The sequence below is a fragment of the Palaemon carinicauda genome, chromosome 4 (assembly GCF_036898095.1).
Source record: "Palaemon carinicauda isolate YSFRI2023 chromosome 4, ASM3689809v2, whole genome shotgun sequence".
Classification (NCBI taxonomy): domain Eukaryota; kingdom Metazoa; phylum Arthropoda; class Malacostraca; order Decapoda; family Palaemonidae; genus Palaemon; species Palaemon carinicauda.
In genome coordinates, this window is record NC_090728.1 from 191,724,648 (window position 1) to 191,745,373 (window position 20,726).

The 20,726-nt window shown below is 36.1% G+C and overlaps 1 protein-coding gene across 1 annotated transcript; it reads left to right on the forward strand.

Moving 5' to 3' along the window:
* The first annotated feature begins 162 nt into the window (after nt 1–162).
* LOC137640308 (sarcosine dehydrogenase, mitochondrial-like) lies at nt 163–20,342 on the forward strand. The gene is made up of 15 exons (XM_068372941.1): nt 163–314; nt 997–1,145; nt 1,764–1,929; nt 7,554–7,717; nt 10,436–10,583; nt 11,158–11,346; nt 12,217–12,422; nt 13,328–13,490; nt 13,823–13,970; nt 14,556–14,694; nt 15,493–15,687; nt 16,130–16,330; nt 16,635–16,962; nt 18,531–18,655; nt 19,177–20,342. Exons 2-15 carry the CDS (start codon nt 1,011–1,013, stop codon nt 19,636–19,638), a joined length of 2,769 nt encoding a protein of 922 aa, XP_068229042.1. The 5' UTR covers nt 163–314; nt 997–1,010; the 3' UTR covers nt 19,639–20,342.
* The last annotated feature ends 384 nt before the right edge of the window (nt 20,343–20,726 follow it).

Below are 20,726 nucleotides of genomic sequence, written 5' to 3' on the forward strand. Positions count from 1 at the left end.
CTTCAAATTTCCCCCCAGGGGGAACCACTGAGCTATATTATCACCTCACAGATAGCTTATAAAAATTGCCTCTCCGCGAAATCTCCTTGTTATCATATCTAATCTCGCGAGTGAGATATTCACATATCTTGTTTTTAAAATTAGTTGATGTTTAATCTCCTAGAGACTTTGAGTCTCGATTTTGTAAATAACGAAATTTCTTGAGGTTAAACTACTTATTTTCATTACGAAGAGACATTGTTATAAATGTTAACTGATTCTGAAAGTTATTTAGTTTCAATAATTCAAGTTTCCTGAAATTTCTAAAAGTGCAGGTAAGTGGTTGGTTTCAATCATTAAAATTAATATTTATGTATTTTAATATTCATTCTAAATTCACGAAAATTATATATTTTTCTCTATAGGCGTACATGCTTTTCATCTTTCATGTTTTCCATTTTAACCTTGTGATTGTTATATTATTTTCCTTAACGTAATATTTTTTTGATATTATTTTAATACTTTGTAATATTTTTCACAGTGCCAAATCAATTGAAATATTATTGAAAGCCTGCAGGAGAGAGAGAGAGAGAGAGAGAGAGAGAGAGAGAGAGAGAGAGAGAGAGAGAGAGAGAGAGAGAGAGATTGGTTCGCATAAATTATGCAAAACACGGGCTTGTGCACCAAGAGAGAGAGAGAGAGAGAGAGAGAGAGAGAGAGAGAGAGAGAGAGAGAGAGAGATTGGCTTGCATAAATCATGCAAGACACGGGCTTGTGCACTAAGAGAGAGAGAGAGAGAGAGAGAGAGAGAGAGAGAGAGAGAGAGAGAGAGAGATTGGTTTGCATAAATTATGCAAGACACGAGCTTGTACACTGAGAGAGAGAGAGAGAGAGAGAGAGAGAGAGAGAGAGAGAGAGAGAGAGAGAGAGAGAGAGACTAATGTCCATCTTTCTCTCAGGTCGAAAATAACCAGTTTCTAAAGTAAATATCTTATTTTTATTTTTGTGTTTTCAAAGGTGCCTCTTCAGAGATGAATAGGCCTACATTAATATTCCGGAAAAGACGGAGTCATATCCAGTTTGGGAAGGTTTTCAGGAACCTTTTCATGAAAGCAAATGATGTAAGGTATAATGGTAGGCCTATTCATTATCCAGCGTATGGCAAGGTTAGTGAAGGGCAAGATTTCAACTCCAAAGGCGTGTCTATATATTTCGATATAATTCAACAATTTGAACACAAACTTAATAATTACTAGCCCCTTTTTTACTATAAATTTAAGTAAATTTTACACAATAGTAAGTGTTTAGTTAAACGTTTTCTTTAAAAAATTGTTGTATTCAATTTAAACACCAATTTAATTATTGCTAATCTTTTTTACTGCATATTCATGTAAATTTCACATAATAGTAAGTGCTTAGTTAAACGTTTTCTTACCAAAATTAGCCCATTCAATTTAAACACCAACTTAATGCTAGTTGATATAGGAACTATTTATTTTAATGTTACTGTTCTTAAAATATTAAATTTTTCCATGTTTCTTGTCCTCACTGGGCTATTTTCCCTGTTGGGGCCCCCTGGGCTTATAGCATCTTGCTTTTCCAACTAGGGTTGTAGCTTAGCAAGTAATAATAATAATAATAATAATAATAATAATAATAATAATAATAATAATAATAATAATAATAGTCCCTTTCACTACAGACTTAATTAGAATTCACATAGCAGCGATTGCCTGGCAAATCGTGTTCTCACTAAGTCTATTTCTATAATTTTTCAATTTCAGGAACTGAAAAATCTCTCATCTTTGGCTGCAGACAAGGCTACTCTACCTAGCGAGGCTGACGTGGTCGTTATAGGCGGGGGTTCGCTAGGATGCAATGTCCTTTATTATCTGACAAAACTTGGCATTAATAATGTTATTCTTCTGGAGGCTCATCAGCTTACCTCAGGTGAAAATAGATTTTTCTCTTATTTCTGTTACTTTTCAAAAGTGGTCACGGTGTAATTGCTAAGTAGAAAAGGGTCAGATTAGATTTAAGGGTTTGGGCTACATAGGCCCCTGGTTTGGGTATGAGGCTATTTAGAAAAAGGATGTGTTTGTGTATGTGTAGGCCTAGTCTGATGGACTGGTTTTGGCAGTTGAATCTGTGTATTATTATTATTGTTACTTGTTAAGCTACAACCCTAGTTGGAAAAGCAGGATGCTATAAGCCCAGGGGCTCCAACAGGGAAAATAGCTCAGTGAGGAAAGGAAACAAGGAAAAATAGAATACCTTAAGAACAGTAACAACATTAAAATAAATATTTCCTATATATACTATAAAAACTTTAACAAAACAAGAGGAAGAGAAATAAGATAGAATAGTGTGCCCGAGTGTACCCTCAAGCAAAAGAACTTTAACCCAAGACAGTAGAAGACCATGGTACATAGGCTAAGGCACTACCCAAGATTAGAGAACAAAGGTTTGATTTTGGAGTGTCCTTCTCCTAGAAGAGCTGCTTACCATAGCTAAAGAGTCTCTTCTACCCTTTCCAAGAGGAAAGTATAGCCACAGCACAATTACATTGCAGTAGTTAACCCCTTGGGTGAAGAAGAATTGTTTGGTAATCACAGTGTTGTCAGGTGTATGAGGATAGAGAAGAATATGTAATGAATAGGCCAGACTATTCGGTGTATATGTAGGCAAATGGAAAATTAACCGTAACCAAAGAGAAGGATCCAATGTAGTACTGTCTGGTCAGTCAAAGGACCCCATAACTCTAGCGGTAGTATCTTAACGGGTTGTTGGTACCTTTGTTTCTGTAGAATCAGTGCATGGAACAATGAAACTTACTAAATAATTTCGACATAGACCTAATCTATCATTTAGCAGTTTAGTATTCGTATTGACTAATCACTGAAATAGATTTGCATAGACATTGGCTTATAGTTATATGAAATAAAATGTAGGTTGGACTATCGTCAAGGTTTTCCTCCTACTCTTTGTATCACAAGTTTGACGAATGATATTTTCTCAATTCTATTAAATTTACATATTTTTTCTTTAGGAGAACGAAAACTTTAGTCCTTACAATAAAGAAAGATGGAAGTTATCGTTTATAACACAATTCACAATCATAGGCCTAAATACAATTGTACGATTATTGAGGGCCAAAGATAAATGAGAGATCCCTTAATGTAGAGATAACGGTGGAATAGAAAAAAAAGTTAAATGCGATATGTTTTTGAAAATAAATAGATGAGAACAAAAAATAAATTATTTTGTTCTTAAGAAGACGAATGAGATATTATTATTATTATTATTACTATCCAAGCTACAACCCTAGTTGGAAAAGCAAGATGCTATAAGCCCAGGGGCTCCAACAGGGAAAAATAGCCCAGTGAGGAAAGGAAATAAGGAAATAAATAAATGAAGAGAACAAATTAACAATAAATCATTCTAAAATAAGAAACAACGTCAAAACAGACATGTCATATAATAAACTATCAACAACATCAAAAACAAATATGTCATAAATAAACTATAAAAAGACTATGTCCGCCTGGTCAACAAAAAAGCATTTGCTCCAACTTTGAACTCTTGAAGTTCTACTGATTCAACCACCCGATTAGGAAGATCATTCCACAACTTGGTCACAGCTGGAATAAAACTTCTAGAGTACTGCGTAGTATTGAGCCTTGTGATGGAGAAGGCCTGGCTATTAGAATTAACTGCCTGCCTAGTATTACGAACAGGATAGAATTGTCCAGGGAGATCCGAATGCAAAGGATGGTCAGAGTTGTGAAAAATCTTATGCAACATGCATAATGAACTAATTGAACGACGGTGCCAGAGATTAATATCTAGATCAGGAATAAGAAATTTAATAGACCGTAAGTTTCTGTCCAACAAATTAAGATGAGAATCAGCAGCTGAAGACCAGACAGGAGAACAATACTCAAAACAAGGTAGAATGAAAGAATTAAAACACTTCTTCAGAATAGATTGATCACCGAAAATCTTGAAAGACTTTCTCAATAAGCCTATTTTTTGTGAAATTGAAGAAGACACAGACCTTATATGTTTCTCAAAAGTAAATTTACTGTCGAGAATCACACCTAAAATTTTGAAAGAGTCATACATATTTAAAGAAACATTATCAATACTGAGATCCGGATGTTGAGGAACCACCGTCCTTGACCTACTTACAATCATACTTTGAGTTTTGTTAGGATTCAACTTCATACCCCATAATTTGCACCATCCACTAATTCTAGCTAAATCTCTATTAAGGGATTCACCAACCCTAGATCTACATTCAGGGGATGGAATTGATGCAAACAGAGTAGCATCATCTGCATATGCAACAAGCTTGTTTTCTAGGCCAAACCACATGTCATGTGTATATAGTATAAAAAGTAATGGGCCAAGAACACTACCCTGTGGAACACCGGATATCACATTCCTATAATCACTATGGTGCCCATCAACAACAACTCTTTGAGATCTATTACTTAAAAAAATCAATAATAATGCTAAGAAACGACCCACCCACTCCCAACTGTTTCAGTTTGAAAACAAGGGCCTCATGATTAACACGGTCAAAGGCAGCACTAAAATCAAGGCCAATCATACGAACTTCCCGACCACAATCAAGGGATTTCTGTACAGCATTGGAGATTGTAAGAAGGGCATCACATGCTCCAAGGCCTTTACGAAAACCAAATTGCAAACTAGGGAGTAGATGATTACCTTCAGCAAACCTATTAAGACGTTTTGCCAGAAGACGTTCAAAAACTTTAGATAATATGGGAGTTATGGAAATTGGGCGGTAATCAGTGGGACTTGAGCTACCACAAACACATTTACATAGAGGAGTAACATTACCAATTCTCCAACTAGTGCTAAAAGCTCCTCTTCTTGCTAACTTGCGCAAAATAACAGATAACTTTGGAGCTAAGAAATCTGCTGTCTTTATAAAAAACAAAGGAAAAATACCATTTGGGTCTACACCTCCATAAGCATCAAGGTCCATCAACAGAGCTTTAATCTCACGAGATCGAAAAGCTAAACTAGTTAGTTTAGCCTCAGGAAAACAGGAATGAGGAAGTTCAAGTTTTTCATTACTCTGTTTACTGTCAAAAACATCAGCCAAAAGGGTTGCTTTTTCCTTTGGACAGTGAGTGACTGAGCCATCTGGTTTAAGTAAAGGAGGAACTGTTGCATCTACACCAAAGAGTGCAGATTTAAGGGTAGACCACCATTTATGTTCCTGAGTTGTACCAGAAAGTGTTTCTTTTATGGTTAAATTGTACTCCTTTTCAGCTGAGGCATAAACTCTCTGAGCAAAAGTTCGAAGCTGAGTATAGTTGTTCCAGGTCAAATCTGATCTGTTACCCTTCCAAAGTTGATAGGCCTCCTGCTTCTCCAAAAAAGCACGTCTACAATCATCATTGAACCACGGTTTGTCCTTCACTCGGTACCTTAGCACTCGAGAAGGGATACGCCTATCAATTATGTTGACTAGATTCTCATTCAAAGGGACAACAGGATCTACACTATTATATAATTGTGACCAATTCAAGCACAAAAGATCATGTAAAATCCCATTCCAGTCTGCTTGGGATTTCATATAAATTTTACAAGAATATGATATATCAGGGACAGGCTGCTCAGTCTTCACTAATAATGAAATCAAGGCATGATCAGATGTCCCGACTGGAGAACCAACCTTACCAGTTATAACGCCAGGGGAGTCAGTGTATACGAGGTCCAAGCAATTACCAGACCTGTGAGTAGCTTCATTTATGATTTGCTCACAGCCTGATTCAGAGGCAAAGTCTAAAGCTCTTAAGCCATGGCGATCGGTAGGAGAGATAGAACTTAACCACTCCCTATGGTGAGCATTAAAATCACCAACAAAGACAAAAGAAGCCTTTCTATCATCTTCTTGTATCTTAGCCATAATGGTAAGAAGACAATCGAAGATAGAATCATCCATGTTTGGATTCCGGTAGATCGAACATAAATAAAAGTTGTTATGCTTGCCACAAACTTTTATTACCTGAATCTCATGACATCCACATTGATAGCAGGACTTATGAGAAGCAGGGTACTCGGTCCTAATATACACCGCCATTCCCCTGGCCCTAGGGATGGCATCACGTTTCAACATTATTGGCTTCTTAAAACCAGTTATAAGGAGCTCAGATGAGTGCCTCATATTAGAAACCAAAGTTTCTGAGCACAAAAGAATATCATACTGTCTGGACGCAACTGTAAGGTCTTGGATATTTGCATGAAGACCACGAATATTGCAATACAGAAGACGACATTGACGAAATCTAGGACGTACTGGTCCCGGATTTCGCTCAATGTCTCCAGACAGCATAAGAATTAATAGAAATAAAAAAGAGACATCATACTTAAAAACTAGATTAACAAGAATTATAACAAAAACAATACGTACAGAATTATAAACAAAGTGATTGATGATACCCATAGACTATAGTAAAAAGTCGGAAAAACTGGTCAACATGGAGGAGCCGATACACCATGCAAGGCTAAATACCCTCCAGGATAGCCACTTCAACTGAAGGGAGGACAGTAAGGATGGTTTTGAGAAGAAAAAGAATCAGAAAAAGGAAAAGACAACCTCTTGATAAACCACCAGGCATCCATGGCCCTTTTATTAAGCCTGCCCAACACACCATTTCAAAAAAACAAGAGGAAGAAAAAAAAAATAAGATAGAATAGTGTGCCTGAGTGTACCATCAAGCAAGAGAACTCCAACCCAAGACAGTGGAAGACCATGGTACAGAGGCTATGGCACTACCCAAGACTAGAGAACAGTGGTTTAATATTGGAGTGTCCTTCTCCTAGAAGAGCTGCTTACCACAGCTAAAGAGTCTCTTCTACCCTTACCAAGAGGAAAGTACACTGAACAAATTGCAGTACAGATACTCTATACTCTTAAATAAGAATAACCAGTAGAACTTCAAAAGTTCAAACTCGCAGCAAATGTTTTTATGTTGAACAGGCTGACATAAGTCTTTTATTTTTAGTCTATTAATTATGTTTTAATGTTAATGTTTTTTTTTTCTAATATTAGTCTTGGATAGTGCCATAGCCTCTGTACCATGGTGTTCCACTGTCTTGGGTTAGTGCTCTCTTCCTTGAGTATACACTTGGGTACACTATTCTATTTTATATCACTTCCTCTTATTTTGTTAAAGTTTTTATAATTTATATATGAGATATTTATTTAATGCTACTCTTCTTAAAATATTTCATCCTTGTTTCCTTTCCTCGCTTGGCTATTTTCCCTGTTGGAGCCCTTATGCTTATAGCATCCTGCTTTTCCAACTAGGGTTGTAGCTTAGCTAATAATAATAATAATGATAATAATAATAATAATAATAATAATAATAATAATAACCAGGACTAAACTTAATTTACCCGTAGGCCTAAACTCTATTTTCTTCTTCCTTGCTGTTTATATATATATATATATATATATATATATATATATATATATATATATATATATATATATATATATATATATATATATATATATATATATATATCAGGAACAACATGGCACACAGCAGGACTCCTTTTTGAACTTCGACACTCTGACGTTGACACACAACTGATTCGCACCACGAGAGACCTCCTTCTAGGATTGGAAGACGAGACAGGTATCAATCCAGGATGGATCATGAATGGAGGGTTGATGGTTGCCCAGTGTAAGGTGAGACCAGTGTTGCTAGATACGGGAATTTATCCCTAGATTTGAGAATTTTTGGTGTCTGATGGGGTATTCTGTACAAATTTCTATGAAGAAAGCAACAGAGATAATTAACCTTTACATTGTTGCAATTAATTTACTTGCACTAACGTGAAGTATAGTGAGTAATTTCTATGTTATAAAAGCCTACAAGATCAGAAGAATATATATATTTGTGGAAATAGGGAATTTTGGTTTGTTTGGGGAATCTTTATTACGAGATTTGGGGATTTTAACACTAATGCACCTGGCAACACTGGGTGAGACCCAGATAAAACACGTGTTCTGATAATATGTTTCCTCCTGTGTAGGCTAACTGTCTAAATACATCCGAGTTTAGGATATAGGATATCGTGTGGATGACAGGTGTGTGTTTATTATTGAAATTTAGTTGCTTTGGATTTATTTTTTATCCAAATATTGAATTTTTAATAACTTATTGTCATGCACACACAGCGTCAGCTGGAAATGTAGGCCTAATCATGAATAACAAAAAAGCTAAATCTAGACATGATTATTATTATTATTATTATTATTATTATTATTATTATTATTATTATTATTATTAATTGAGCTACAACCCTAATTGGAAAATCAGGATGCTATAAGTCTCCGACGTCAGCTGGAAATATAGGCCTAATCATGAATAATAAAAAAGCTAAAACTAGACTTATTATTATTATTATTACTATTATTATTAATCAAGCTACAACCCTAATCGGAAAATCAGGATGCTATAAGTCTAAGGGCTCCAACAGGGAAAAATAACCCAGTGAGGAAAGGAAATAAGCAGATAACTAAACTGTAGCCTACATGAGAAATAATGAATAGAAATATAAGATATCTCAAGACTATTATCACAAAATGACAAGAAACCATCAACTAAACTCAAAAACAAGTTAATGGAATTAGAAGACATCTACATACACATATAAAGAAAATGGGATTTGTTTACAAGACCACGCTCTCCATATACATACATATACCAAAGGCACTTCCCCCAATTTTGGGGGGTAGCCGACAACAACAAGAAACAAAACAAAAAGGGGACCTCTACTCTCTACGTTCCTCCAGCCTAACCAGGGACTCAGCCGAGTTCAGCTGGTACTGCTAGGGTGCCACAGCCCAACCTCCCACATTTCCACCACAGATGAAGCTTCATACTGCTGAGTCCCCTACTGCTGCTACCTCCGCGGTCATCTAAGGCACCGGAGGAAGCAGCAGGGCCTACCGGAACTGCGTCACAATCGCTCGCCATTCATTCCTATTTCTAGCACGCTCTCTTGCCTCTCTCACATCTATCCTCCTATCACCCAGAGCTTTCTTCACACCATCCATCCACCCAAACCTTGGCCTTTCTCTTGTACTTCTCCCATCAACTCTTGCATTCATCACCTTCTTTAGCAGACAGCCATTTTCCATTCTCTCAACATGGCCAAACCACCTCAACACATTCATATCCACTCTAGCCGCTAACTCATTTCTTACACCCGTTCTCACCCTCACCACTTCGTTCCTAACCCTATCTACTCGAGATACACCAGCCATACTCCTCAGACACTTCATCTCAAACACATTCAATTTCTGTCTCTCCATCACTTTCATTCCCCACAACTCCGATCCATACATCACAGTTGGTACAATCACTTTCTCATATAGAACTCTCTTTACATTCATGCCCAACCCTCTATTTTTTACTACTCCCTTAACTGCCCCCAACACTTTGCAACCTTCATTCACTCTCTGACGTACATCTGCTTCCACTCCACCATTTGCTGCAACAACAGACCCCAAGTACTTAAACTGATCCACCTCCTCAAGTAACTCTCCATTCAACATGACATTCAACCTTGCACCACCTTCCCTTCTTGTACATCTCATAACCTTACTCTTACCCACATTAACTCTCAACTTCCTTCTCTCACACACCCTTCCAAATTCTGTCACTAGTCGGTCAAGCTTCTCTTCTGTGTCTGCTACCAGTACAGTATCATCCGCAAACAACAACTGATTTACCTACCATTCATGATAAATACATATACTGCCAAATTATGCAAAGCTATTGTTTTCCTCTTATTTTTTTTTCATAATTCCAAACAATTTGGCATATGGGAAACTAATTGAAAATATAAAGAAATATAGAATGATATAAAAAACTAGCCTGGTTTCTTTACTAAACGACCTGGAACTGAAATCGTCAACATAGTCAACCAAACAGTTCATGATGCCAGCGTTCATTTGATATATATTCAAAATATATATTAGATAGAAATGAAGTAATTACTCAAAAGTGTCAATATTTGTGAATATTATTTTTTATGGACACTTTTGAGTAATTAATTTATTTTTAATTTAGTATATATTTTCAATATGTATCAAATATACGCTGGCACCCAGGTCGTTTAGTGAGGAAACCAGGCTACTTTTTTTTATATAATTCTAGTTATTTATATATATATATATATATATATATATATATATATATATATATATATATATATATATATATATATATATATATAATTTCAACTTGTTTCCCATGTGGCGAATTGTTTTAAATTATGAAAAAGTAATAGAGGAAAACAATAGATTTGCAAAATTTGGCAGTATATCGTGGTCTTGTAAACAAACAGGCCTACCAAGAAAATATGAAAGACTAATTTGTCACTACACCTTTTTCAGAATCGCCTGGACGAATATAAAAGACTGATGTCCCTTGGTAGGACGCAGGGAATTGAAACTTACATCCTAGATCCAAAGGAAACCAGTGAAGTACATCCTTTGATGAACACCAGCGATATTGTTGGAACGCTCTACAGCCCCAGAGATGGTAATTTTAAGTCTTTAGAATACAGAGAGAGCTTACAGCACTACAGTAAACGTATTAATTATAAGATAACTAAAAATATGTTTTTATTATTAGTCTATGGAATGGTTTATATAGAACTTCAAAAGTTCAAAGTTGCAGCAAATGATTTTAAGTTGAATAGGCTGAAATAAATCTTTTTTTTTATAGTTTATCTAAGAAAGATCTGTTTTATTGTTGTTACTTCTCTCATAATATTTTATTTTAATTGTTCATTATTTCTCATGTATTTTATTTATTTACTTATTTTCTTAACTCGCTGGGCTATTTTTAACCGGTTGGAGCCCTTGGGTTTATAGCATCCTGCTTTTCCAACGAGGACTGTTGCTTACTAGTAGTAGGCCTAGTAATAATAATAATAATAATAATAATAATAATAATAATAATAATAATAATAATAATAATAATAATAATAATGTCTGAGGCTTTCGTCTTCCAGTGGACTAAAACGGCTACTTATGTTGTAGCCTAGGCCTAGTCATACTACGCCCCATGTTGAAATACTGAAACACACATTCATACAAAACATTATCTTCAGGAACAATGGACCCAAGTGGGTTTTGCACGGCTCTCACACGAGCTGCAAGGAGAGCAGGAGCCAAGGTCTACGAAAATTGCCCAGTGACGGACATTTGCACGGCTGAAAAACTCCTTGGCGGGAAAAGAGTCACAGAAGTACATACACCTCTTGGGGTCGTCAGGACAAACGCTGTTGTCAATGCTGCTGGTGAGACACCTCTCTCTCTCTCTCTCTCTCTCTCTCTCTCTCTCTCTCTCTCTCTCTCTCTCTCTCTCTCTCTCTCTCTCTCTTAATTACCTGTTTTTGTAGTGACCAGGTCTTGTTCGTTTTTGTTCCTGATTTTGAAGGACGAGTTCTCTCTCTCTCTCTCTCTTTCTCTCTCTCTCTCTCTCTCTCTCTCTCTCTCTCTCTCTCTCTCTCTCTCTCTCTCTCTCTCTCTCTCTCTCAGAAATACATTTATAAGCATTTGGTTTATGATCGTATGAAAGGCTTAAATTATAAGTAACAACCTCATAACATAGGCCTACCCCTTTTTTATTGAAGACACTTCAAGTGTAGGCCTATAACAGGCTAAGAATATATTTATAAACATAAAATACAAAACAGGAGTATCAGATGACGGTCAAAATAGTTTACTTATTATTGACTTATCTATGACTATTTTCTAACTAGCATAAAGGCATATTATCACCAAACTTTGTGTTCATCTTCATCAAATCTATAACATTATTTTTCAACTAGCATTTAGGCCTACTATCACCAAACTTTGTGTTCATCTTCATCAAATCTATAACTTCATTTTCTAACTAGCATTTAACTAGCATTTAGGCTTACTATCTCCAAATTTTGTGTTCATCTTCATCAAATCTAGGATTCATTTTCTAACTAGCATTTAGGCCTACTATCACCAAACTCTGTTTTCATCTTCATTCAATATAAAAAATGAGCATAAATGTATATAGGCCTACATACTTGAGAAATTATTACATGAAACTATAGAAAGTTTTTATGCTTCCATACAAACTAACTCAATGTAGAGAATATGTTTATAAGATTTCACACTCACTCCTTTTCCAGGAAGCTGGGGTAACCACATAGCCAAAATGGTCGGAGTAGAATTGCCGTTGACTATAGTGGAACATTCAATCATTTTCACGGAGAAAATCCCGGGAATCAAAAACACGCCTAATGTTCGCGAACCGGCTGCATCTGCCGTGCTGAAAGTTCACGGAGATTCACTAGCTGTTACGGGTTTTGAGAAAAGTCCCGTTCTAGTGGAAAAGGTGAGATTTTAGCTTGGTTGTATGTCCTATCTTCTAAGGAGGAACCAGTGTTTAGTGTTAGTATCATAAATAATCATCTTCTTCCTAGCTGAAACCCTATTTAGAGTCACCCTTTTTAATGAGATTTTCCATCTACCTCTCTTCTGTGTCGTTTCCTCCTGTATTCTTTTCTCCCTCATATCATCAATGCAATCTTTCCACCTGGTCTAAGGTCTTCCTCTTCTTTGTGATCCATCCACCTCCACTTCCCTCAATTTTCTTGTCACTTGTTGCTCTTCTCTTCTCATCAAGCTGCCATACCATCTCAGCATTGCCTGTTGCACTTTCCTTGATGCTTCAATGACCTTTACCATCCAATTAGTATGTTCATCTCTAACCCTGTCCATTCTGGTTGCTCTGCTCATCCACCTAAGCATCCTCATGTCAATTACTTCCAACTTTCTTCCCTCTATTACTATAATAGTGCTGGTTTCAATCCATATGTCATTTACTGGGCTGACAACTGCCTTGTTCACTCTGTAATCCAGCTCTCTACTGACTTCTCCGTGTTCAACTAACTCCCCTGTGTTCAACTTTCTTCCTTTTATCTACTATAGTAGCATTGGTTCCAATATGTATGTCATTACTGGTTTGATAATGCCTTATGCCCTCTCTGCAATCCAGTTAGCGACTGACTCCCCTGTGTCCAACTTTCTTCTCTTTATTTACTATAGTAGTAGGCTACTGCTTCCAATCCATATGTCATTACTGATCTGACAAGTGACTTAAGCACTCTGCAATCCAGCTAGCAAGGTCTGACTCCCCTGTGTCCAACCTTCTTCCTTTTATTTACTATAGTAGTACTGCTTCTAATCCATATATCATTACTGGACTGACAACTGCCTTGTGCACTCTCTGTAATCTAGCTAGCGACTGATTCCCCTTTTATGCTGTATGATCTGAAATGGGACGTTTTTGGCGAAGTTTTTGAGAAGAGTGTGAACCGGATACCAGCACTCGAATCTGCGGGGATAAAGTCGACGATCTGTGGACCAGAAAGCTTTACCCCTGATATAAAGCCTATTTTAGGTAGGGCTTTATATGTCTTAGAATTTACAGTTTGGGGAATCATGATTCATGGTCAGCCTTATTTTTGGATTTTTTTTTGATAACTACATGGATAGATATAACTTTGAATATAGACATTGTAAATTCACCTGTGTCTAGCACTCAAATATACTTGAATCCCATTATACTGTACAACATTTAAGAAGTATTTATTCCAGTAACCTGCTCGTCAAATTACGCACATATCTTAAAGATATCTTGTTTGAGTAGTAAACTAACTAAAACCAACAGACCCACATAAGAAAAGCCCACCCTTACTCCTGTTAAGGACATTTGCCATTTTACTTCGTCAGGAGAAGACCCAACTGTAGAAGGCTTCTTTCACTTCTGCGGAGGAAATGGAACATGCATGATGCTGGGAGGAGGATTGGGTCAACAGATGGCCAAATGGGTCATTCATGGACGACCTGAGGTCGATATGTTTAGTTACGACATTCGCAGGTGAAGATACAGCAGTGTCCAGAGAATCTCTGGAGATGAAGATGTTGCTAAGTATAAGACTACTGTAACAGGACAATATAGAAAATATGTTATTATCATTATTATCATTATTATTATTATTATTATTATTATTATTATTATTATTATCTATATATTAATACGATAGCGTGTGTGTTATTTATTTTGTGTCACGCTTTAAAGAAAACAGAAATAATTTCACGGTATATTCTTACAAATTCACGCTTTAAAGAAAACGGAAATAATTTCAGGGTATACTCTTACAAATTTACATTAGACTTTGATGACTTAACCAAAGCACATCTTATATATTTTTCCCAATTTTGTCTTTAGCACCTGACACTTTTTAAATATTAGACAAAAAATTTAGTTCTATCAAGATCCATAACCTAGATTATAAAATTAATCTCGGGACATTTTATTCAAACATATATAGGTTAGGAACTAGATAATTAGTATTGAAAATATCATTTCGTGTAATTTACACGGGTTCTGCTAGTTATTATTATTATTATTATTATTATTATTATCATTATTATTATTATTATTATTATTATCTCCTCGTAGGTTCCACAAGCCCTTGAATTCTAACAAACATTGGGTCCACGCCAAATCCCACGAGTGTTTCATGAATCGCTATTCTGTCAAATACAAACATAACGAACCTCTTGCCGGTCGGGGTCAGAGACTGTCTCCTTTGCATGAGGTGAGTAAAAAGTCATTTAATTAAAGATTTTATGTTTATACTAATTAAAAAGAAAGATTAATGGTGATGCTGTCAAGTACAGAACGCAGTATATGGATGCGATTTTAAATCTATCGTTTATTCGTTTGTTAAACAATAGGTGTAGACTTATATCATTATTATTACTACTACCTAGCCTACAACACTAGTTGGAAGAGCAGGATGCTATAAATCCAAGGGCTCCAACAGGGAAAATAGCCCAGTGAGGAAAGAAAATAAAAAAAGTAAAGTGTTCCTGATTATACCCCTCAAGCAATGCAACTCTAACTTAAAGACAGTGGCAGACTGTATTACGCAGACTATGGCACTATCCAAGACTAGAGAACTATATGGTTTGATTTTGAAGTGTTTTTCTTCTAGAAGAGATACTTACCATGGCCGAAGAGTCTCTTCTACTATTACCAAGCAGAAAGTAGCCACTGAACAATTACACTGCATTAGTTAACCCCTTCCCTTTGGTTATCCTAAGTGTTGTCAGGTGTAGGCTATTAGGAAAGAGGAGAATGTGGACAGAATAGGCCAGACTATTTCTTGTATGTGTAAGCAAATGAAAAAAATGAGCCATAACTAGAGAGGGATTGAATGTAATACTATCTCACCAGTCAAAGGACCCAATATGTACAACCACGGTCTAGATAAAATCCGTACAACATACCTATGAAGAGTCGCATGAGCGCTTGAGTGGCCATGCAGTTGGTCATAATGCTATAATACTAAAAGAAGATTTTAATGATATGCAGTTATTGAATATCTTTCCAGGTCTTGGAAAAGCAAGGCTGTGTGTTCCAGGAAAGTCATGGATGGGAGAAACCTGGATGGTTCAATAGCCATCCATCTCATGTGCAGCCTTATGATTGGTATGGAGCGTATGACAAGCAAGTTAATACTGACCAGAGATACTGCGACGCTCTTAAACACGACCATACTTTTGATCTTCCAATGCATCACGATGTAGTAAGCTAAGTATGCCTTAAATTTTTAGATTTGATATACGAGCAATACCCAAATTACACATTGATTAAATTGCACTAATAAGGTAGAGTATCTTCATAGTTTGTGAAAAATTGAACTAGGTATATCCATTTATTGATAATTGATTACGAAATTTGAAAATTCCATTCTTACCAACTAGAGTAGGTCTACTGATAATGCATGTGCTTTCAATATTAATAAAAGAATAATATACTGGTTATTATTATGATCATTACTACCTAACCCACAACCCTTGTTGGAAAACCAGGATGCTACAGGCTCAAGGGCTCCAACAGGGAAAATTGCCTGGAGAGGAAAGGAAACTAGGAAATAAATAAATTATATATGATAATTAATGAACAAAACATATAGAATATTTGATATAGAAAAATTAATGTTAATGAGTTCTCCTATGGTTTAACAGCTAAGGAAAGAATGTCTGAGTTGCCGCAACAAAGCTGCCATCTTTGATCTGTCTCATCTGGCAAAGTTTTGCCTGACGGGACCTGATGCTCAGGTGGCCGCTGATTGGCTGTTCACAGCTGACGTCAGCAGGGAACCAGGGACGAGTGTTTACACGTGCTTGCTCAACAAGATGGGAGGTGTTGAAGGGCTTCTAAATGTGGTAAAGTGTCTATTTTTCTACAGTAAAATTTTGTTTTTTATGCTTCATAGTTACTAAGATCTCTTAGGATCCTTATCATAGCAGTCATTGTAGTATCATCTTAATATTAGAACTTAATATTTTAAGATAAGGTTTGAATTATAGTTTCCATCAGACAAGAGTTAGTGGTCTCAGAAACTAAAAGGATTGAAGAACAGAGTCATAGAGACATTTTAACCAACATATGCCTGCATGAAGGCACAAACGCCCATATATGTGAGCTCAAAAGCCTACACACAGTGTTGAATTCATCCATCTACCACAGAGCATATTCAATGGTGAAGAAGAAGTTGTATTTGGCCAGCCATTTACAAGCAGAAGTTTCTACCTGACATCAGACTGCCAAGTTGAGTACCACGTCCTCTCTCATTTACTTAAAGAAATAAGGACGCATCGATGGGACGTGGAGATTGTCAACCATACAGATAACATATCAGTTCTTTCAGTACAAGGCCCGGAGAGCAGACAGATACTGCAGAGGCTGTCTGACGCAACGTTTAACAATGCTTCTTTTCCAGTGTCTACTCAGAAAGTTCTTTCTGTTTGTGGCGAAACTGTTCTGGCACGGAGGGTGACATCTACTGGAGAAATGGGTAAATAGACACTTGATTGTATAATTATTCTTGTATTTGATGAGCTGAAGTGATTGTTGTAAGATTTAGAGTGATTACTGAAAGTATTTTAAAGTAAATGCAGCATATGGTTGTAGGATGAGATCAGAAGTATGTCATAGAAAATTTGGAAGAATCTTTGAGTCCCTAAAGAAACCCAAGGTGGGAATGAGAGAAGTCGTTGAGCCAACTCTCCTTTGTGGAAGTAGATGTAGATGTTGAATACAAAGTGAAGAAAGAAAGATGAGACTGATTGGATGAACTCCTTCTGTTCCAATTTGGCATAAGGGATACTGAAAAGATAAAAAAAGAATAAAGATAGATGGAAGTTGGGAGAAAGGTCACTGAAGTTGAATGAATGGATTGTAATTTTTTTGTGATGGTTTGGTTATGTGGGAAGAATGGAGAGCAGTAAGTTGTTGGAAATTTTTTTGTGATGGTTTGGTTATGTGGGAAGAATGGAGAGCAGTAAGTTGTTGGAAAGGATACATAATCTGGAATCCTTAGATAAAGAAAAAATAAGAGTTAGACCTGGAAAAGTTAAATAGGTATTAGAGGTATTGTGAAGGTAGGGTCTTATTTGTCATGAAACAACGGTGTATATCATCATTATCATCATCATCAGCTATTGCTAGTGTACTGCAGAACAAAGGATTCAGACATATACTTGCATTTCCATCTGTTCATGATCTTTCAATGCCAGTCCACACCCACATATTTTCTTAACTCGTCAATCCATAGTCTTCTCTTCCTTTCCATGCTTCTTTTGCAATCTTTAGGGACCCATCATCAGCTGTTACTAGTGTACTGCAGAACAAAGAATTCTGACATGTACTAGCACTTGCATCTGTTCATGATCTTTCGATGCCAGTCCACACCCACACATTTTCTTAACTCGTCAACCCATTGTCTTCTCTTCTTTCCCCTGCTTCTTTTGCAATCTCTAGGGACCCATTCTGTTTTATTCTTAATGACCATTCTCATTATGTCCTGCCCATGTCCATTTCTTTTCTTACATGTTAAGATATCCTTTACTTTAGTTTGCTCTCGTATCCATGTTGCCCTTTTTCTGTCTCTTAGTGTTATTCCCTTCATTATTCTTTCCATAGCTCCCTGAGTTATAACTAGCTTATGTTCTAAAGCCTTAATGAGGCCCCAAGTTTCTGATGCATAAGCTAAAACTGATAGGATCACCTGGTTAGATACTTTACTTTTTAGAGGAAGTGGCGATTTAATTTTCATAATCTCTGTCCATTTCTTTTTCCTACATATTAAAATATCCTCTACTTTAGTTTGCTCTCGTATCCATGTTGCTCTTTTTCTGTCTCTTAGTGTTATTCCCTTCATTATTCTTTCCATAGCTCCCTGAGTTATAACTAGCTTATGTTCTAAGCCCTTAATGAGGCTCCAAGTTTCTCTGATGCATAAATTAAAACTGATAGGATCAACTGTTTTAGAGGAAGGGTGATTTACTTTTCATAATCTCATTTTGTTTACCAAAGGCTGCCCATTCCATGCTAACCTTTTGATTTCAAAATGTTTGCTATCAGGATGGGAGCTCCACATGCCAAATAAGTCAGCTCAACCGATATACGAAGCACTGATGGATGTTGGTAAACCATTCGGTCTAGTCAACGCTGGTTATCGGGCCTTGGAATCTCTATCTGCAGAAAAGGTTGTTATTAATTTAATTAATATGGTTCTATTATCATATAAAACTTACAAAATTTTTCAGCATTCCTTTTTCTATTTGCCTTTGGCTTGATTATTATTGTAAACTCAAAATCAAAACAGGATCTGTATGAAACCCAGAACTTCTACCTGTTAGGTTTGCTCTAATCTCCCAATTCAGATGGAGAGAATTGAATTCCACAATTGATGTTTAGAATAGTTTCTATATATATATATATATATATATATATATATATACTCTTTAGATTTGATTATTTATACTTGCAGATACATCTATGGTAAAAGGAAATCTGAATCTTAAATTATTGTTGGCTTAATAATTACAATACCAATATCATACTCCACGACTCAGTAGTGAATCACATAATTTTCTATATAAATTATATTCATGACGATTACGAGAACAGATTCATTATTTCCAAAGATGACTAAAATAAAGATATACTTAAGGAAAAAGATAATAGCATTAATTTCTCTCTAGTTTTCTCACTGACCACTTCACAGGGTGAGAGAAACTGGCACACGGATACCAGACCTGACGATACTCCACTAGAAGCTGGCCTAACCTCATCCTGCAAACTGAACACAAGAATGAATTTCTTAGGTCGTGAAGCCCTTGAGAGGCAACAATCCTCTGTGGTTCATAAGAAGCTAATGACTTTTACTCTAAAGGACCCTTCGAAGCCTCTGTGGGGCAATGAAGGCATATGGCGTGATTGCTCTCCCGTTGGGTTCCTCAGGAGAGCTGATTATGCATTTTCGCTCGGTCTAGCCATCGGTTACGGCTACGTGAAACTTTCCACTGAGGAAATTGAAGATCCTGGGCTTTTGAAAAAGGGTGTTTGGGAGATTGAATCTATGGGGGAGCTTCTAGATGTAACTATACATTTAAATCATCCATTTGATCCAGAAGGATTGAGAGTCAATGGAGATTTAGTTCTTGAAGATGGTTTAGTCTGTCAATGAGAGGTGGACGTATAGGTCTAGGGATTAAACTTGTAATTATAAAACCACGAATCATGATAGGAATAGATTGGAAAAGGATGTATTATTATTATTATTATTATTATTATTATCATCTAAGCCACAGCCCTAGTTGGAAAAGCAGGTTGCTATAAGGCCAAGAGCTCCAACAGGGAAAATAGCACAGTGAGAAAATAAGGAAATAAATTAATTATATATGAATATACGCCAATACTATTCACTATCTAACTATTCTAACTTTCAATTCATTCTAAAATATAGAAAAATAGAAATAGTACTACATCACCTGGCTTATTAATATTAACTTGCGAACGAGATTATTCATTCATATGGTAATTGTTGTTGTTGTTCTTCTTCTATTCCCACTTTTCTGGGGGGTCGATGTTTCTGGCCAGCGTTCTCCATCTACCTCTGTCCCACACCTCATCACCGGTCAATCCCTTTGATGGAAGGTCATCCTTGATACAGTCCATCCACCTTCGCTTTGGTCTCCCTCTCCTTCTCGTTCCCTGTACCTCCATTTCCATCACTCTCCTCCCAATATACCGTTCATCTCTTCTCATGACATGACCGTACCACCTCAGTCTACTTGCTTGGATCTTATCTGATAATTATGATAAATATTTCTAATGTGAATTATGTCCATTTTTCAATGACGTCCTCCTTAGATTTGAGAATTGGGAAATAATTATGAAATAATGAGTTTTAATGAAGGATGTAGTTGCTCTTATAGGCCTATTATCTCTTTTGTTGTTTGTTGATATAAATGTTTTATTAGCATTAAAATTAGGAAGGAAACTAGACGTTTATTTCAGTGATTTAAAAGATTTATAAGAAATTATTTGAAAATAGGTTATAATTTTCTTTTTTCTATTTTGTAATTAATGTTTCTGAATACTGCAAATACTTCTTAAATGGATGTAATAGGCTTTGAGTAGGCCTAATTTCATTAAAGATGATCTGTCAGAGTCGCCATTTCATATAAACAATGAAATTTATCATTTATTATATTAAAAATGTGGATTTAATTATATAATTAGATGGGCAAATTTAATCAAAGATTATGATTA